The 21,154-nt window shown below is 45.9% G+C and overlaps 1 protein-coding gene across 7 annotated transcripts in view; it reads right to left on the reverse strand.

Moving 5' to 3' along the window:
* Positions 1–17,203: 17,203 nt before the first annotated feature.
* The window catches only part of LOC132403894 (branched-chain-amino-acid aminotransferase, cytosolic-like), a 227,456-nt gene continuing 223,505 nt past the window's right edge, over positions 17,204–21,154 (reverse strand). For all 7 annotated transcript variants that reach the window (XM_059987696.1, XM_059987699.1, XM_059987703.1 and 4 more), the window contains one exon: positions 17,204–20,031. In XM_059987696.1, the coding sequence (XP_059843679.1) occupies positions 19,990–20,031 (42 nt within the window). In that variant the 3' untranslated portion in view covers positions 17,204–19,989. The remainder of the gene's footprint in view (positions 20,032–21,154) is intronic.

Below are 21,154 nucleotides of genomic sequence, written 5' to 3' on the forward strand. Positions count from 1 at the left end.
ACAGGAGTGAGACAGATCAGGTGGTTGAATGGTGTTGCAACAAGATTCAAGATTGTTTAATGTAATTTCCAGTGCACAAGTGTAAAGAAGAATGAAATATTTATGATTCTGGATCCGATGCTGCACAAAAAAAAACACAATAAGATAAAGATCACAATAAAAATTTAAATAACAAAAACTACCTGCATAAATACATAAGATAGCTTATATATACAAACCCCATTTCCAGAAAAGTTGGGATCTTTTCCAAAATGCAATAAAAATTAAAATCTGGGATATGTTAATTCACGTGAATCTTTATTTAACTGACAAAAGTACAAAGAAAAGACTTTCAATAGTTTCACTAACCAACTTAATTGTATTTTGTAAATACACACAAATTTAGAATTTGATGGCTGCAACACACTCAACAAAAGTTGAGACAGAGTTAAAATAAGATTGAAAAGTGCACAGAATATTCAAGTAACACCGGTTTGGAAGACTCCACATTAAGCAGGCTAATTGGTGGCGGGTGAGGTATCATGACTGAGTATAAAAGTAGCATCCATCAAAGGCTCAGTCTTTGCAAGCAAGGATAGGTCGTGGCTCAACACTTTGTGCCAAAATTCGTTTGTTAGAATTGTTAGAGAATTGTTAGTCAGTTCAAAAGGAACATTTCTCAACGCAGGATTGCAGAGAATTTAGGTCTTTCAACATCTACAGTATATAATATTGTGAAAAGATTCAGAGAATTCAGAGACATCTCAGTGTGTAAAGGGCAAGGTCGGAAACCACTGTTGAATGCGTCTGATCTTCGAGCCCTCAGGTTGCACTGCCTAAGAAACCGTCATGCTACTGTGACAATTATAGCCTCCTGGGCTCGGGAGTACTTTGGAAAACCATTGTCACTTAATACAGTCCATTGCTGCATCCAGAAATGCAACTTGAAACTGTATTATGCAAGGAGGAAGCCAAACATCAACTCTATGCAGAACACCGGTGAGTTCTCTGGGCCCGAGCTCATCTCAGATGGACCGAAAGACTGTGGAACCGTGTGCTGTGGTTAGATGAGTCCACATTTTAGCAAGTTTTTGGAAAAAACGGGCGTCGAGTTCTCCGTGCCATGATGAAAACGACCATCCTGATTGTTATCAGCAAAAGGTGCAAAAGCACCATCTGTGATGGTATGGGGGTGCATCAGTGCCCACAGCATGGGTGAGTTGCATGTATGTGAAGGTACCGTTGGCTCTGAGGTGTATATTAGGATTTTAGAGAGACATATGTTGCTATCAAGGCGACATCTCTTCCATGCTTATTTCAGCAGGATGATGCCAGACCACATTCTGCACGGGCTACAACAGTGTGGCTTTGTAGACACAGAGTGCGTGTGCTTGACTGGCCTGCTGCCAGTCCAGATCTATCTCCTATTGAAAATGTATGGCGCATCATGAAGAGGAGAATCAGACAACGGAGATCACAGACTGTTGAGCAGCTGAAGTCTTATGTCAAGCAAGAATGGTCAAAATTTCCAATTGCAAATCTACTACAATTAGTATCCTCAGTTCCAAAATGATTAAAAAGTGTTATTAAAAGGAAAGGTGATGTAACACAATGGTAAACATGCCTCTGTCCCAACTTTTGTTGAGTGTGCTGCAGCCATCAAATTCTAAATGTGTGTATATTTACAAAATACAATTAAGTTGGTCAGTAAAACTATTGAATTCTTTGTACTTTTGTCAGTTAAATAAAGGTTCACATTAATTAACATATCACTGATTTTTATTTTTATTGCATTTTGGAAAATATCCCAACTTTTCTGGAAATGGGGTTTGTATATAGACTGATTGTGCGTCCGTAAACTGATCCTAGGGACAGGAGTGTCTGTACATAAGGTGACTGACAGGAAATGATAAAGCAGTGGTTGGGAGTGTGGAGCAGTGGGTTAGTAGGTGGAGGTGCTGATCAGCCTTACTGCTTGGAGAAAGTCACAGTTTTTGAATCTGGCAACCTCACAATCAACACCAACAAGATCAAGGAATTGATTGTGCATTTCAGAAAGGAGTCGTCTGGAGAGCACACACCGTTTCTAATTGCAGGACCAGTGTTGAAAAGGGCAAGCAGCTTGAATTTCAACTTCTCCAAGGATCTGTCCTGAGCCCGACAGATTGAAGCAATCATGGACTTTGAGGACAGTTGATATGTCACTAAAGACTACAGCAGGTATCTACATATCTGGAGAGCATTCTGACTGATTCCCTTACTTCTTGGCAAGGGGTTTGATAGAGGATCTTGCACAGGATTGATAAAGACTGAAGAAGGGTATCAGCTCAGCTAGATTCATCATAGCAACAACCCAATCCTTCAAGGACGTCTTCTAGAGATGGTGCCTGAAGAAGGCAGAATCCACCATCATTACCCGGGACATGCCCTCTTCTCATTCCTATCATCAGGGAAGAGATACAGGAGCTTAAAGACCCACACCCAACCATTCAGAAACAGCCATACCCCTCTATCATCAGGTTTCTGAATGTTCCATGAACCCATGAACAAACACTAGCCCATTATTTCATTTGTTTGAACTATTTACTTGTTGTAATTTGTAGTAATTTTTCAGTCTTTACACTGTGCTGCGGCTGCAAAACATCTTATTTCTTGTCATTTCCAGACAGCAATACTGAACCTGATTCTGATTCTGCTTTTGTTTGTATTTTAATTGGTGAACAATTGGCAATGTGGTTTAGGATTGTCGAGAGTGCCTCAGGGTAAGAATCGTTACAACTTTCATTAAGGGATTCTTACAAAGCTTACAAAGCTCTCTTGTTCTTTAACTTTCTGCTCACTGTGTTAATAGTTGGTGATAGCCGTAATTCAGGGCCTACACTCTTGCTTCAGTGGGATAAGGTTGAAGGTTCAAGTGCTGCTCCAGGGATTCCAGCACATAATCCACGTAGGCACTCCAGCACAACACTAAAGGGGAACTGATAGTTAGAGGTGGCATTGTACATTAAGAGGCAATAAACTGAGGCTAAATCAAATGGATGTGAAAGATTCTGTGAAAAAAAATCAAATTCATTCTGTTGAAATCAATTGACAATAACTAGTGGATTTACTCCTGTCTTGATGAAGATTAGCTTCCATTTTTTTGTTTGATTCACATAACGTGCCTGTGCACGGATCAGCGAAAGGGAAGGTAAAAACAAATAGACTGCAATCAATGCCTCAAGAAAGGATAATCATGCCCGGGATGCCTTCTGACACTTGTTTCGAAAAGACAGCAAACGTGGAAAGCAATTCTAAAGAAAAGATATGCAAAGAGGACACTTGTGCGTGGGAGTCTTTGTGTGGGAAGACAATCATCTCATCAGTGTCTTGTTCAGCTGAGACACAAAGAAGCAGCTTCGAAGGAGCATTGGCTATTTGTGTGAAAAGTCCAGCTACGTGTGCTGAGGGTGAGAGAGGATGGTTCAAATAAATCCCAGGGAATGAAGTAATTGTGCACTCCAAATAAAGATAACAACTTTAATACATTGTGAGTTATTTCACATACAAAATGCTGGGAGAGCTCAGCAGGTCAGGTAGCATCTATGGAGAGGAATACAGGGACAACGTTCCGGGCTGAGTCCTGATGAAGGACTCTCTATAGAAGCTGCCTGACTGGCTGAGCTCCTTCAGCATTTTGTATGTGCTTCTCTGGATTTCCAGGATCTGCAGACTGATTTGACATTAGTTTCTATATATTTTTGCGTCAAATTTGCAAAGGGCTAGGATAGTCGGGAGAGGTGGTAGATTGGAAAAATCGAGGTTGGTGCTGGATCACAACAGAGGGAATTTGTAGAATGCCAAAAAGATTGTTTTTCAGAGCAGCTTGTAGTTGAGCCCACCAGGGGAAAGGCAATTACGGATTGGGTGTTACGTAATGAAGCAGATTTGATTAGGGAGCTAGGGTAAAGGAACTCTTGGGAGGCAGTGATCGTAATATAAAATTCACCCTTCAGTTTGAGCGGGAGAAGATAAAGTTAGATGTATCAGTATAACAGTCGAGTAAAAGGAATTGCAGAGGCTTGAGAGAGGAGCTGGCCGAAGTTGATTGGAAGGGGACACTAGCAGAGATGGTGACAGAACAGCAATGACTGGAGTTTCTGGAAGCAATTTAGAAGGGTTAGGGCAGATGCATCACAAAGATGAAGTATTCTAAAGAGAGAATGAGGCAACTATGACTGACAAGGGAAGTCAAAGACAGCAGAAAAGCAAAAGACAGGGCATGTAAAATAGTAAAAATAGTGGGAAAGTAGAGGATTGTGAAGCTTTTAAATACCAACAGGAAACAAAAAAAAAACATAAGGAGAGTAAAGATAGAATACAAAGGTAAGCTGGCCAAAAATATCAAAGAGGATACCAAATGTTTTTTCAGATATATACAATGTAAAAGAGAGGTGAGAGTGGATATCAGACCACTAGAAAATGACGCTGGAGAGATAGTAATGAGGGACAAGGAAATGGCGGATGAACTGAATAAGTTTTTTGTGTCAGTCTTCACTGTGTAGACACTAGAGTATGTTAGAAATTCAAGGGTGTCAGAAGGCAGGAATGAGTGTTGTTGCTAGCACTAAAGAGAAGGTGCTTGGGAAGTTGAAAGGGAATTGCAGAGATACACAAGTCACCTGGACCAGATGGCCTACACTGCAGGGATCTAAAGAAGATAGCTGAAGAGATTGTTGAGGCACTAGCAGTAAACTTTCAAGAATCACTAGATTCTGGAATGTTTCCAGAAGAGTGGAAAATTGCAACTCTCTTTAAGAAGGGAAATTTTAGGCTAGATAGCCCAACATTGGTGGTTGGGTAGATGTTGGAGTCATTATTAAGGACGAGGTTTTGTAGTACCTGGAGGCACATGATAAAGTAGACCAAAGTCAGCATGGTTTCCTTAAGGGGAAATATTACTTGACAAATCTGTTAGAATTCTTTGAGGAAATAACAGGCAGGAAAGACAAAAGAGGGTCGGGGAATGTTGCTTACTTCCATTTCCAGACAGGCTTTAACAATGTGCTGCACATGAGGCTGCTTATCAAAATAAGCGACCATGGTACTCGAAGGAAGGTACCAGCATGAAGAGAAGACTGGCTGATTGGCAGGAGACAAAGAGTCGGGATAAAGGGGGCCTATTCTGGTTGGCTGCCAGCGACGAGAGTTGTTCTGCAGGGGACAGTCTTGGAGGGAAATGATGGCTTTGTGGCCAAGTATGCAGATGGAGGGGCAGATAGCATTGAGGAAGCAGGGAGTCTGCAGAAGGACGGACAGACTGGATGAATGGACAATGAAGCAAAAGATGGAATATAGTGTAGAGATGTGAATGGGTCATACACTTTTATTGAAGGAATAAAGTTATGGACTATATTCTAAAAGGAGAGGAAATTAAAAAAATCAGAGGTGTAAAGAGATTTGGGATTCCCTAAAGGTTAATTTGCAGGTTAAGTCGGTTGGAAGGAAGACAAGTGCAATCTTAGCATTCATTTCAAGAACACTACAGGTTATGCTGAAACTTTAAAAGGCAATGGTGTGGCGATCCACTTCCCAGCGCACTCGAACCGGCTCACTGGGGAGGGCGGGATCAGGAAGGCTCTAAAGCGAGGCCAAGAAGTTTGAATAAATCTCTTTTGCAACTGCAGCTCACCAACTCCGTGTCATTATTTCAGCACTGCGTGTAGCATACCGCTACAATTGGTGACCCCGACGGCCCAAACGATATTTGGACCAGAGATGAACGACGCCGCATCTGTTCATGCAGTTTCATTAAAAGTGCCAAGCTTCTGGATGCTGCGACCTCACCTATGGTTCCAGCAAGCAGAAGCCCAATTCCACATTCGGCAGATAACCTCGGATGCCACACGTTACTATTACGTGGTGAGCTCCCTCGACCAGGAAACAGCGGCCCAGGTTGAGGAGTTCATACAGTCGCCCCCGGAGGACGGCAAATACACAGAATTCAAAGACTTGCTCATAAGGACTTTCGGACTCTCACGGCGCGAGCGAGCTGCCCGCTTACTGCACCTGGATGGTTTGGGGGACAGGCCACCGTCGGCTTTGATGAACAAGATGCTGTCCCTGGCCGGAGGTCACAAGCCCTGCCTCATGTTTGAGCAGGCATTCCTAGAGCAGCTGCCCAAGGACCTACGCCTGCTGCTGTCCGACACGGATTTCAGTGATCCCCGGAAGGTGGCGGCCCAGGCGGAAGTGTTGTGGAAAGCCAAGAAGGAGAGTGGGGTGTCTGTCGCACAGATCACCAGGCCACACTCCCAGCAGCAGACCAGACCAGGCCCAGCCGCAGAGCCCACTAACCCCAGAGGCAGGGGTGAGGAGACCAATGAACAATGGTGCTTCTACCACCAGCGGTGGGGCGCAGAAGCCCGCCGTTGTCGCCCGCCCTGCAAGTTCCCGGGAAACGCCAGGGCCAGCCGCCACTGATGGTTACAGTGGCTGGCCATCGGGATAGCCTCCTGTATGTCTGGGACAAGTGGTTGGGACGCTGCTTTTTGGTTGACACCGGAGCCGAGATCAGCATCTTACCTTCGACGAGTTACGACACCCGCAACAGAGAACCAGGTCCCACCCTGCGGGCCGTGAACAGCAGCTCAGTAAGGACCTACGGCACCCATATGGTGCAGCTACAGTTCGGCTCCAGCCGGTTCACGTGGGACTTCATACTGGCCGCCGTAGCCCAACCGCTCCTGGGAGCGGATTTTTTGTGAGCTCACAGCCTACTGGTCGACCTGCCAAGGAAGAGACTCGTCCACGCCGAGACCTTTCAAACGCTGTCCCTGGGTGCAGCCCAGTTGCCGGCCCCACACCTCAGCTCCATCACGCTGTCCGACAACGACTTCCTGGTCCTGGCAGATTTCCCATCGGTTCTGGCACTGCAGTTCACGGCAGCCATGCCCAGACATGGCGTAAAGCACCACATCCCGACACAAGGACCACCCCTCCATGCCCGTGCTCGAAGGCTTCCCCCGGACAAGCTCCGACTGGCGAAGGAGGAGTTCAAGAGGATGGAGGAATTGGGGATCATACGGCGGTCTGACAACCCATGGGCATCCCCCCTGCACCTGGTGCCCAAAGCAACAGGGGGCTGGAGACCATGCGGTGACTACTGCAGACTGAACGAGGCTACCGCACCGGACCACTACCCTGTGCCGCACATTCAGGACTTTGCAGCAAACCTGCACGGCGCACGGATCTTCTCCAAGGTAGACCTCGTCCAGGGATACCATCAAATCCCAATGTATCCGGATGGAGTCCCCGAAACGGCACTCATCACCCCGTTCGGCCTTCTTGAGTTCCACTGCATGTTGTTCGGCCTAAAGAATGCCGCACAGACATTTCAGCGGTTAATGGACGTGGTAGGACGCAACCTGGACTTCGCTTTCATCTATTTGGACGACATCCTCATAGCCAGCAGCTGTCGTCAGGAGCATCTGTCCCACCTCTGTCAACTCTACGCCCGACTGAGTGAATACGGCCTGACAATCAACCCGGCCAAATGCCAGTTCGGGCTCGACACCATCGACTTCCTGGGCCATAGGATTACTAAAGACGGGGCAACCCCTCTGCCCGCTAAGGTAGATGCAGTCCGCCATCTCCCCCGACCCTACACAATCAAAGGCCTTCAGGAATTTGTGGGTATGGTGAATTTCTACCACCGTTTCCTCCCTTCAGCTGCCCGAATCATGCACCCCCTGTTCACCCTGATGTTGGGTAAGGTCAAGTACATTACCTGGGATGGGGAGTCCACCGCCGCTTTCATTAAAACCAAAGAAGCCTTGGCAAACGCCGCGATGCTAGTGCACCCCTGAATGGACGTCCCTACCGCCCTCACAGTGGACACATCTAACATGGCAGCCGGTGGGGTGCTGGAACAACTCATCGAGGGTCGCTGGCAACCCCTGGCGTTTTTCAGCAAACACCTGCGACCACCCGAGCTCACATACAGTGCTTTCGACCGGGAACTGTTGGTGCTATACCTGGCGATCCAGCATTTCAGGTACTTCTTAGAAGGTCGGCCCTTCACTGCGTTCACGGACCGCAAACCGCTTACCTTTGCGTTCACGAAAGCATCCGACCCTTGGTCGTCCCGCCAGCAGCGACATCTGTCCTACATCTCCGAATACATGACGGATGTTCGGCATGTCTCGGGAAAGGACACCCTCTCCCACCCTAACATTCATGCCCTGTCCCGGGGGTAGACCTCATAGTGCTAGCGGAAGCGCACCAGGCAGACGAGGAGATCACAAGTTACAGGACCACAGTCTCCATCTTTCAGCTCCAGGACCTCCCCGTAGGCCCAGGTGAGAGGATCCTACTCTGTGACGTAACCACCAACCAACCCCGCCCCGTCATCCCGGCAGCCTGGCGGCGGCATATTTTCAATTCCATTCACAACAGCGCACCCCTCCATCAGGACAACCGTCCCAATGGTAGCCAACAGGTTCGTTTGGCATGGACTCCGCAAGCAGGTCAGTGAATGGGCCAAAACATGCATGCACTGCCAAACAGCCAAGGTGCAGCGGCACACCAAAGCCCCGCCGCAGCAGCTCCACCCCACCTGCCGGAGGTTAGACCACATTCATGTGGATATCGTGGGCCTCCTGACAGTATCGCGTGGAGCACGGCACCTCCTGACTATCGTGGACCGGTTCACAAGGTGGCCAGAGGCGGTCCCGCTCACCAACACCACCTACGAATCCTGCGCCCGAGCACTGATTGCAACCTGGGTATCTCGCTTTGGTGTACCGGCCCATGTGGACTTACCTCCGACAGAGGCGCCCAGTTCACCTCCAGCCTGTGGTCAGCTGTGGCCAGCCTTTTGGAGACACAGCTACACCACACAACTGCCTACCACCCACAATTGAACCGAACGGACTAGTGGAGCGTTTCCACCATCAGCTGAAGTCGGCTCTCATGGCCCGCCTCAAAGGGCCTAACTGGGTGGACGAGCTTCCCTGGGTCCTCCTCGGAATCCGCACAGCGCCCAAAGATTCGTCAGATGAGTTGGTGTACGGCGTACCCCTGGTCGTCCCAGGAGAGTTCATACCAGCCCCAAGGGGGCAAGAGGAAGAACCCGCAGCAGTCCTGGGCAGATTACGCGAAAGGCTCGGTAACCTGGCCCCCAAACCCACTTTGCAGCATGGACAGAACCTGATCTGCGTACCCAAAGACCTGCAAAACTGTAAGTTCATTTTTGTATGACGGGGCGGACATCGGGCACCGCTACAGCGGCCCTACGAGGGGCTGTTTACAGTGATCAGAAACAACGGGTCCACATTCGTGCTGGACATTGGGGGGGAGAGAGGAGGTTTTCACAGTCTCAAACCGGCCCATGTGGACTTGGCGCAGCCGGTCAAGATTCAGGCACCTCGGCGCAGAGGCAGACCTCCCAAACAGAGACCAACCCAGACTGTGGACATTGGGGGGTGTATCACCGGTTCTGGGGGTTATGTGGTGACCCACTTCCCAGCACACTTGAACTGGCTCACAAAGTGGTGCGCGCCAGCATTGAGGCCGGTCCCAAAGAGGGCGCAAAGTCTGCTTCACCAGCAAGGCAAAAAGCCCGCGCGTGGGGCAGGACTGTGAATACACGCCCCCTACAGCATTCCTGCCTGGGGAAGGCGGGAACAAGAAGGCTTTAAAGCGAGGCCGCGGTTTGAATAAATCCCTTTTGCAACTGCAGCTCACCGACTACGTGTCATTATTTCAGCGCTGCGTGTAGCACACCGCTACAATGGTCAGACTGCACTGGGTGTATTGTGAGCAGTTTTGAGCCCCTTATCTAAGAAAAGATGTGTTGGCATTGGAAAGCGTCCAGAGGAGAATCACAAGAATGATTTTTGGAATGAAAGGGTTATTATATAAGGAGCATTTGATGGCTTTTGGCCAGTGCTCACTGGAGTTTAGAAGAATGAGGGGAGAATCTCATTAAAACCATTTGATACTGAAAGGGCAAGACAGGGTGGATGTGGAGAGGATGTTTCCTGTAGTGTGTGAGTCTAGGACCAGAGGGCTCAGCTTCAGAATAGATGGATGTCCATTTAGAACAGAAATGAGAAGGAATTTCTTCGGCCATTTTAAGGCTTCATGTCAAGATCTACCCATGAGATAAAGAAGCAGAATTAGCCTGTATGGCCCATCAAGATGCCCTGCCATTCCATCATGGCTGAAATATTATCCCTCTCAACCACATTCTCCTGCCTTCTCACAGTAACTTCAGACACCCTGTCAAACTCAGTTTTAAATATACTCAATGATTTGGCCTCCACCGCTCTCTGTGGCAATTAATTCCACCCTCTGGGTAAAGAAATTCCTTCAAAGCGACTGCATGGGCGAGCTGTTTCATTGTCCCTTAAAGATTGCTCTGAGTGCCTCCCCGATGGACAAGAGTTGTCACAATCGTCTCCAGTCAGCCCAGCTGGTGCTCAGAACAGCTGCAAAAAGGAACCTGCGGTCCTTCACAGCTGAATTAGTGTACGGGCAACCGTCACGGGTGCCGGGTGAGCTTATTCCTGATGCTACAATCATCTGGTCAGCATCTCAGCAGCGTTCTGCCCTCTTCATTAACTCAGCTCTTTTACACCTATTCCCATGTCGCATCACAGCACTCGAGTTCCAGTTGACCTACCTCATTCAGTTTTGTCCACCATGATGCACCTCAACACCCCCTGATGATGACCCATTCCACATTTTCGAATGGAATGGAAAGACTTAAGCTGTAGACAGGAAGGGTAAGCCTAATGTATTTCTGTAGATCGCTGCTGATACCTGGATGGTTCCACTACCATACCCCCTACATCTCGACATGACCATGTGCATGTCAGCACACCCCTGGATAAGCCAGAGGCATCTGCTGTTACTCCAACCAAGGCACATAGGAGACGAGCTGAGTGGCTTGTATGAGTTCCAGACAGATTCACAATGAATCTGGTGAATTCTTTGGGGAAGGCGTACTATGTAGAGTAATATAATGGGTGAAAGGTCTGAAGGAGGATAAGTCACCTAGATTGGAATGACTAAACACCATGCTTTTAAAAGAAGTAGCTGAACAGATTATAGAGATTCTTGGAAGAGGTATTTCAAAAATCACGAGAGTCAGGAATGGTTCCAAAGGCCAGGAATTGCAAATATCACTCAACTCTTTACAAAGGAAGCCAAAGGACAGGGAACCTTAGACCAGTTAGTCTGACTTCAATGTTTGGTAAGTCTCTAGAATCTATTATTAAGGATGAGGTTTCGAGGTATTTGGAGGCACATGATAAAATAGGCTGAAGTCAGCAAGGTTTCTTCATAGGCAGATCTTAACTGAGAAATCTATAGGAATTCTTTAGGAAGTAGCAGTCAGGATAAACAAAGGAAAGTCAGTAGATATTTTTTATTTTTAGTTATTCAGAGATACAGCTTGGACCAGGCCCTTCCAGCCCAGCAAGACACCACACCCCAACCAGCAACCCACTGGATTTAACCCTAGCCTGATCATAGGCACTCCTCCCTCGGAGCTGTGCAGGTGAGCGACTGCACAGTAACTGAGATGTTCCTGTGCATATAGCCTTTGTGGCCACGCAGCTGGAATTTTCTTTTATATAGTGTTAATTTTCAAATCTATGTTAATAGAATTGTTAAACCCCTGTAATTAATTATGTTAATGAATATAATCCATAACTTTCTAAATAATGTGTACCACAACCTTTACTTTGAAACATTTTAGAGCTTCAACATATCTGTATCGTCAGTGTTTCAAGTTACAACACTGTTACAGATTGTAACAATAAACACAGAATGGAACTCAGTTATCTCATAAACCATCAGCCCGCTTAACGCCGGCACCATTCATAGAATGCATATTACAATAAAAGAATTTAAAGTGCCAGGCAGTTTACAGGCCATGCAAAAATTTCCTACCAGAGCAATGGTTGGTCTGCGGAGCTATAAAAATAATTAGGGGGAATGTTGAACACAGGACAATTTACAATGACCAATTAACCTGTGGGAACCAGAGCACCCAAAGGAAACTCACATGCACACAGAAAGAATGTACAAATTTTCTTACGTAGGATATCAGAATTGAACTACAACACCCTAAGCTGTAATGGCGTTGCGCTAACCACTACGTTATCATGGTGCCCCTATTATTTACTTGGATCTTCAGATGGCTTTTGAAAGGTGACACACACGAGGTGGATAAACAAGTGTAACACTCTGGTTCCGTCAGCTGTGCAAGTCTAGATAAGACATCGTCCGGCCTCACCAAATGTGGGAGATTGAAGTGCAAGCCCCCCAAATCCACCTGTCTGTGTGGATGCTGCATGAGTTGTTACCCTGTACCATGAAATAACAGACAGTACACCGCATACAATTCAAAGATTTAGCTTTATAATTCTTAATTCGACTAAAGGGTTAGTAAAGAAAAAGCAAAAAATGAAAAGGATCCATTTTAATGAAACAATCTAATGTGCACAAGTTGGAGCTCACCATTTCCCCTTCACTGATCCTCCTTTGATCTCCTCGGGCTGCATCGAATCCCAGCTCCACTCCGGGTTGATTCCTCCGCCTCTTCTCCCTGGCGTCTTCTCTTTTCTCCCCTCTTGAAAGCCCCAAGCCCAACCTTAGTGTCCCTCACCGGAGGAAGCTCCCCTGAGTCCATTCATCCCAATTGGATGGCACACATCTCTTACCTTCAGTAACCCAAACATGCAGCTTACACAGAGATCCGAAAAGCGTAACAGAGAAAACATATGAACCATGTGAATCAGGGCATTACACAAGATTGGAGCCATGTGTTGCAGGAAAGATACTAGCATGGCTAGAAGACTGGATGAGCTGGCTGAAAGCAAGGAGTGGGAATAAAGGGATCCTTTTCTGGAATGTTGCCCGTAACTAGTGGCGTTCCCAGGGGCCGGTAATGGGTCCTCTACTTTTCATTTACATGTTAGTGACCTGGATGACGGAACTGATGGCTTTGTGGCCAAGTTTGCAGATGATACAAAGAAAGGTAAACGAGCAAGTAGCAATGTGGAAGCATGGATCTGCAGAGGATGTTAGATTGGGCAAAGAAGTGGCAGGTGCAATACCATGTTGGGAAGTGTAGGGTCATGCACTTAGGTGGAAGGAATGAAGCTGTAGACTATGATCTAAATGGAGGGAGAACACGGAAGTTGAAGATGCAAAGGCACTTGAGAGTCCTCATGCAGGATTCACTAATGGTTTAACTTTCAGAAAGAGGCAGTAGTAAAAAAGGCAAATGCAATATTACCAGTAATTTCAAGAGGTCTAGGATATAAAAGCAAGGATGGAATGCCAATACTTTATAAGGCATTGGTCATACTACAGTTGGAGTATTGTGAGCAGTTTTGGATTAATAGAATAATTCTGGGAATGAAAGGATGAGTTTGAGACTCTGGGCCTGAACTCACTCACTGAAGTTTAGATGGATAAGGGGATCTGATTGAAACCTACCTAATGTTCTGGGATTTTGTGAATAAAACATGTGAAGGTCATTTTATGTGCTTAACAAAAGCTGCAGCCCTTCCATTACGAACAAACCAGAAACAGACGCATTGCACTAACATTATTACATCAGACACTGGCGCTTAATGTGAACACAACTCCATGGCAGTGTTCATGAACTATGTAGAACAGTTTCTATTATGAACAATATTTATCATCTGTCACCTATTATATCATCCTACATAGCACCCTTCCCCAAAGAATTCAGAAAACAGGCATTGTGAGTCTGTCTGGAATTCATACGAGCCTCCCGGCTCGGGTCCCATGTGCCTTGGTTACATCCCTTTGGCTCATCCAGGGTGTGCTGACACGCACATGGTCATGTCGTGACATAGGGGGTATGGTGGTGGAACCGTCCGGGTCTAAGTAGTGATCTACAGAAATACATTAGGCTTACAAACAAGCAGGAGGAACTCAGCAGGTTGGGCAGCATCCGTTGAAATGAGCAGTCAATGTTTCGGGCCGAGACCCTTCGTCAGGACTGAAGAAGGAGGGGGCAGGGGCCCTTTAAAGAAGGTGGGGGGGAGTGGAAAACCAATCAGAGGGAAGAACAAGGGGTGTGGGAGGGGAAGCAGGGAGGAGATAGACAGGAGAGGTGAAGAAGGAATGTAAGGGGACAGCACTATGGGTAGTAGAAGAGGGCAGAATTATGAGAGAGGTGATAGGCAGCTGGAGGAGGAGGCAGAGTGAAAGTGGGATGGGGAAGGGGAAGGGAGGGAATTACCGTAAGTTGGAGAATTCCACGTTCATACTACCCGGACGGTATATGAGGTGTTGCTCCTCCAACCTGAGCTGCACTTGAGTCTTGCATGTCCTTCCTAAGGCCATGCCACACAAACTTTAAAGCAATCAGTTTCTGTAAAGCCTTCCCACCCAGACACGAGAGGCCATGAATGGAGTTAAAAACAGTACACCTCCAGTCTGCAGGCACCATGAGGTGATGATGACCAGTTAAGGTATCGCATAGGAGAAAGATTCCTGTGCTCCCGCCCAAACGAGCCAACCACAAGCCCTTGACTGCTGTGCTGTGAGCTTGGACCTCCAGGTTGGTAGCTTGGTTGGCTACCATCCTGGCATAGGTAACTGCGATCTGTATGGCATAAACGGTTGGCTGTGAGAGGCAATCAGACACAGCATTATTTTTCCCTCTGATGTGCTGTATGTCAGTCACGAATTCCAGAATGTAGGCCAGGTGGTGTAGGCAGATCCATGATCTGATGCTTTGGCCATCACTTGCACGAGGGGTTTCTGGTAAATGAATACACTGAAATGCCAGTCCTTGAATAGAAAACAAAAATGGTGGACAGCCAGATAGAGACCGAGCTCTATTTCCTCACAGGCGGGGGTGGGGGAGGTGGGGAGATGTTACCAGAAGTTTGGGAAATCTATGTTCATACCATTAGGTTGGAGGCTGCCCAGATGGAATATAAGCTATTGCTCCTCCAACCTGAATGTGGCCTCATCCTGGCGGTAGAGGAGGCCAAGGACTGACATAGCAGCATGGGAATGGGAAGTGGAATTGAAATGGGTGGCCACCGGGAGGTCCTGTGTCTTCATACCTCGACTCTGTTTTATCTGCCCTGCTTCAGTTCCTTTCTACTTACATCTGTGACACTTCACAGGCTCTTGATCCTTTCAATAACTTTTAAGTTCCCTGGCCCTGCCCTCTCCTGTCACCAGCCCTTTATCTCTTTCACCAATCAACTTCCCAGTTCTTTACTTCACCCCCTCAACCCCTTTCCAAGTTTCACCACCTTGTACATCTCCCACCCTCCCCCCACCTTCTTACTCTGACTTCTCCCCTTCCTTTCCAGTCCTGAAGAGGGGACTTGACTCAGAACATCAGCTGTTTGCTCTTTTCCATAGATGCTGAGTTACTCCAGCATTTTGTGTGTCTTACTTGAGTGAGAAGTTGGAGGGAAATTAAGAAGGGGACTGAAAGTAATTAGGACACTCTGCTGGGGACAGGCATGTGCCCAACAGGCTGAATGGCCACCTCCAACATTGCCGCAAATGATATCATACCCAGCATCACACAAGATGCTGGAAGAATTCCACAAGTCCAGCAGCTGGATATCAGCCTGAAACATTAACTGTTTATTCCTCTCCGTGATTGCTGCCTGACCAGCATTTAGTATGTGTTCCTCAAGATTTCCATCATCCGTAGAATCTCTTGTGTTGAGCAAGTCCGAATACCAAATTCTCCAACATTAACTAACTTCATCTTTTTTTTCTGCCCATGTAAGAACCAGCCGGTTCTGCTCACATCATGTTGGCTCAGATTTTCTTATAGTACTTGTATACTGTGTTCCACTCAGCTTGTCTTACAGCATCACCCGTAATAACGTATCTTGCAGCCTAGTATGAACCGTTATCCCGAAGGGTCTCAACCCAAGACATTAGCTTGTCTGTTTCTCTCTGTAGGTGCTGCCTGACCTGCTGAGGTCAACTAGCATTTTCTTATGTTGGACGGGTGGGTGGTGGGTAGAAAGGAAGAACAGGACTTATTTTGCAGCTGTTGCTCGATATGTTGTTGTGCTGGGCTCTGTGTCCTTCTGCCGAATGCTATACTGGTGTTGGAGTGTGTGGTGACACTTGTGGACTGACCCTTGCACATCCCTAGGGTGTGCTGGTTGAATGCTTCGATGTCCATGAGATAAAGATGTAAATCTGAATCTGGATCTGATGTTGAACTAGATTCCAGTGCCAGTGTCTCCTTTGAATTCTCCATTTTCAGCTAACGCACAGCCCTGGAGCTCTCCTCACACAAAGTAAATGCGTCATAGGCATCAAATCAAACAAGTGAGGATTGTGGTGAGCAGCCCGCCCACAAGTGTGGTCACATTTCCAGCGCCAATGTAGCATGCGCACAGCTCACCAACCTTAGGAAACCGGAGTACCAGGAGGAAACCCACATTGTCACGGGGAGAATGTAGAAACTCCTTACGCACAGCAGAATGAACTGAATGTCGATCATACAGCCGCCACTGTAAAGTGATTGCCCTAGCCACTACACAACAGTGCCGCCTCTGGTTCCACGTATCACCTGCTACCCCGTGTCCCATCCCTCTCCTGTACCGGTACTGGAAGCCACGAAGGCGCAGTGGTTAGCAGATGCTGCTACAGCTCTCCAGAGTTTAGAGTTCAATTCCGATGCCATTCTGTAAGGAATGTCTGCATGCCATCCCATTGGAATGCATGGGTTTTCCCTGGGTGCTCCAGTGTCCTCCCACAGTCCAAAGATGTATGGGGTGGGTTAATTAGTCATTGTAAATTGTCTTGTGATTAGGTTAGGGTTAATCAGGGTTGGGGGTTGCCGGGGTGGCATGGTCCAAAGGGTCAGAAGGGCCTACTCCATGCTGTACCACTAAATAAAATAACTAACTACATAGTGTACCGTATGTTGGCAAAGCTGTCCTCTTCCCTCTCAGTCCCGATGAAAGTTCTTGATCTTTTGCCAACACAGGTGCTACTTGATCCACTGAGTTTTTCCAGTGTTCTGGGTTTCTTTTGTTCGTTAACGGAAAAAGAGTGACCTATTTGTGTATCTGACAACACACTTGTACCCTCACAGGTGATGTATCCTTTATTTATGTGAATTAGAACGGACTTTTAATGAAATGCATTTTTAAACTAAAATGCCTGCTTTGAACATTGAAGACAGTAAAACAGATTCCCCTACAAGTATTTTTTTTATTGTTCTATTCTGTGGCCAGGAATATAAACAACAGTAAAATTTGCACAGAAGCACTGCACATAGTTAGCACTGCACAAAGTAATCTGTTACACAGGCATGGTGCAGAATCCTCAAGACCTCACCACGAGTACCAGGTCCTCTTCCTTGTAAATGCAGGTCTCAAACAGAAAACAGAGCCTGAATTTGTTCAGTGCTTTTGTGGTTTAAATACAGGTCCCCAAACACTTCAAAGCCAATGAGAGCTTTCAATGTGGCCACTGGTGTAATGTAGGGAATTCCAGTTTGCCAACACGAGATCTGCAGATGCTGGAAATTCAAACAACACACACAAAATGCTGGTGGAACACAGCAGGCCAGGCAGCATCTATAGGGAGAAGTACAGTCAACATTTTGGGCCGAGACCCTTCGTCAGGACTAACTGAAAGAAGAGATAGTAAGAGATTTGAAAGTGGGAGGGAGAGGGGGAGATCCGAAATGAAAGGAGAAGACAGGAGGGGAAGGGATGAAGCTAAGAGCTGGAAAGTTGATTGGCAAAAGGGATACACAGCTGGAGAAGGGAGAGGATCATGGGACAGTTTGCCCATAGGTTGACAACGCAACCACTATTGAGGCAGATGCCCACACAATTTGAGGCATCATTCAGATGCTACATATTGGCCAGGAAAGCAGGCAGGTTTCTTGCTATTGCATGGAAAGTTTTTAAATCTCATTTGACAGAACAAATACAAAACAGTCTTTCTATGGAGACAGAAATACAACCGATGAAAGTCCACCACCATGAAAGAATTGTCAACTGGATAACTAATTTCCTTTCCACAGATGCTGCCTGACCTGCTGAGTGTTTCCAGCATTTTCTGATTTCATAGTTTCATAGAATCAAACAGCAGTCAACTGGTCCACTGATCAAAAGCCCCATCTAAGTTAATCCGATTTGCCATAGTTGGCCCATATCCCTCTAAAATTTAGAGTCAAAACCCTTTGCACTTTCAGATGTTCAATATCTGTAGTTATACATTGTTTTTTGCTTTTTGTTGCCTCAGCTTACTATCTCATTCAAAAACCATTCCTCATGTATGATTCTGGGCTATGACCACATTAATGAAGCTCTGATACTGGCCTCGCTTTGGTATTTTCTATCAAAATATTGGTATTTGTATAGAATACTGTTCAAAAGTATTAGGCACCTTAACTATATAAATGTGCATCAAACTGTAAATATGTATGAACACTATGTATTGAGGAGTACTGTGACCTGTGTAAGGGAATAACAGTTTGGCAGTTCTACAACAGTGTGGCATGACAGTACTTCCACACAACACCCTGTCCAGTGTGTACACCAGAATCATTCCCTCAAGATAAGCCGAAGTTAGAAAGGATACTGTTTAATTTATGTTGGAACAGTACAAAAGGATGGTAAATTTGCAATCCTGAAGCCATGAATTAAAATTCTATTTAACCATTTGGTGAAACTGAATTCAATTAGAAGCTGCAGGACTGACTGCTGTTTAACCCTAAATGTGTGAAATGGAACAGGTCTTGGGAGTTTGTACCAACATGACACTTTCCCCTGCAATTTAAGTCCATTGGTTCCAAATCCTTTAAGACACTTAACTTAAAATGAAATTGATTGACATCTATGGAATTGAATCTAGGCTATATGTTATCCCAATCATCGCCATGCATTAACACTTAAGCCCACATGTTCAGGAACTTGCTGCTCGTGAGGAATGGTCAATGTGCTGCTACATGACCTCCAAAGTCCATTTGACTAAAGTCAATGGAATGAACTGCAGAAAGCAGAATCTAAGGCATGTTTTTCTATTTAGCATGTTCATATCTTCCCAAACCATCATCTTTGCAAGGATCAAAAGAATTGAGAATACACTGAAAGAATAAATACAGAGCATATCATTTACAGTGTGTCTTATATTTTAAAAGCCATAGTTTACTTGCATCTATTTAACAGCATCAGAAAGTTACCAAAGGTTGTGTATAAATGATCAAACATTCACATGATGTCAGCTACATCTCAGTTTGGTGTGTAATCATTAGAAATCCATTATTTGGCACTTCAGCTATTACAATTTTACTTTTGGAACACAATATATCTCTGCTACTAATGCAACGTGGCAGAGCAGGGACTCTCAGCCAGAGGTGGTCGGGCCCCTCGGTTGATGGTAGGGGTCTATGGCATAAAAAAGGTTGGGAACCCCTGACTTAGAGGAGTGTAGGAGTTTACAAGCCTAATCAATGCCATGTTGACCTCAATTCTGGACCTTTATTATTTGATAAGGATATTATCTCACATTTCACTAACTCCATTTATTAAAGGATGGCACACTAATTCTTCCTGTACAGTGGAGTTGACTGATAGACAAGAGGGGCAGGTAGACACCAGGTATGAGCTACACTTAGTGTGTCAAAGCTGATGACACAGTTGTAACTTGGAGGCAACACTATACAGAGCCACTGAACTAGAGAAGTGAGAATGAGACATGATGAGGCTCATCAGCAAAACAAAATCAGAACCGGTGAGAAGGCAGTTGTTGCCAGTGCCTCCGCCTGATATAAAACTGTTCTACTGATCACGTGGAAAGTGGATATACTTTACAAACTGATTTGTGCTTAACTCTATTGAATGCTAAAGATCAGCAATCCTTCACCGTGACATTAATACCGTTTAAGAGGAGTCAGAGCTATTGTGAAACTTGGCATTTGTCCAGTTACTCAAGCCTTCAGTCGGACTGCTTGTAAAAACGCTCCAAGCTTCACGCCACCACGCAGGTCCAGTCACTCTCTTCGCATCCACACTGTCAAAGATATTTGCATCCTATTAGCGTGATGGCATACATTAAGCAGTGCACAAGTGTCAAGCTCATATCTCACCAATGTGGAAAAAACTATACTACTGTCAACACATTACCCTCTTATTGTGTTGCAAACATATGTTTTCCTGTCATGTACTGTACTAATAGCTTAAATTCCACTGATCGAGAGATCAGATATTGTTCTCTTAAGTATACATTACCTTATGTGTCTCGGCATGGCGGATCGTCTACGGTGCACCAAGTTGTTATCAGTGAGGGACAGAGAAGAGGACGTCAGCAAAAATGTGGATAATGTGGAGGCTGGTTGGGGAACACTTGCATGGGGTTCTGGATTGAGGCAGGGAAAGGTTGGTAGAATGAAGGAACCATGGTTGGTCAATGGGAAGAAGGACGCATACTTCAGGCTTAGGAAGGAACCATCATGCAGGGCTCTTGGAAGTTATAGGGAAGTCAAGAAGGAGCTTAATAAGGGACTCAGAAGAACAAGAAGACTGACTGACCCAGCTGGCAATGACCCCTCCATGAATATAACAACCTGCAGGCAAGTAAATCTCAGCTTCTAGGTTTCAGCTTTTACATAGAACAGTACAACTCAGGAAAGGCCCTTTGGCCCACAACATCTGTGCCAAATTAAACTAAATTTCTTCTGTCTGTACACGATCCATATCCCTCCATAACCTGCATATTCATCTGTTTAACAGATTCTTAAACACCACTATTATAGAGTTATAGAGCACTACAGCACAGAAACTGGCCCTTTGGCCATCTAGTCTGTGCCAGACAGTTAACCTATCTAGTCCCATCAACCTGCACCTGGACCACAACACCTTATACCCCTCTCATCTACGTATGTATCAAAACTTCTCTTAAATGTTGAACTTGAACCCACACCCACCACTTCTGCTGACAGTTTGTTCCACACTCTCACCACCCTCTGAATAAAGAAGTTCCCCTTAAATATTTCACCTTGCACCCTAGTTCTAGTCTCACCCAGCCTCAGTGGAAAAGGCCTGCTTGTATTTACCCTATCCGTACCCCTCATAATTTTGTATGCCTCCATCACATCTCCCTTCATTCTGCTACGCTCCAGAGAGTAACATCCTAA

This window comes from Hypanus sabinus, chromosome 13 (assembly GCF_030144855.1).
Source record: "Hypanus sabinus isolate sHypSab1 chromosome 13, sHypSab1.hap1, whole genome shotgun sequence".
In the NCBI taxonomy this organism is placed as follows: Eukaryota; Metazoa; Chordata; class Chondrichthyes; order Myliobatiformes; family Dasyatidae; genus Hypanus; species Hypanus sabinus.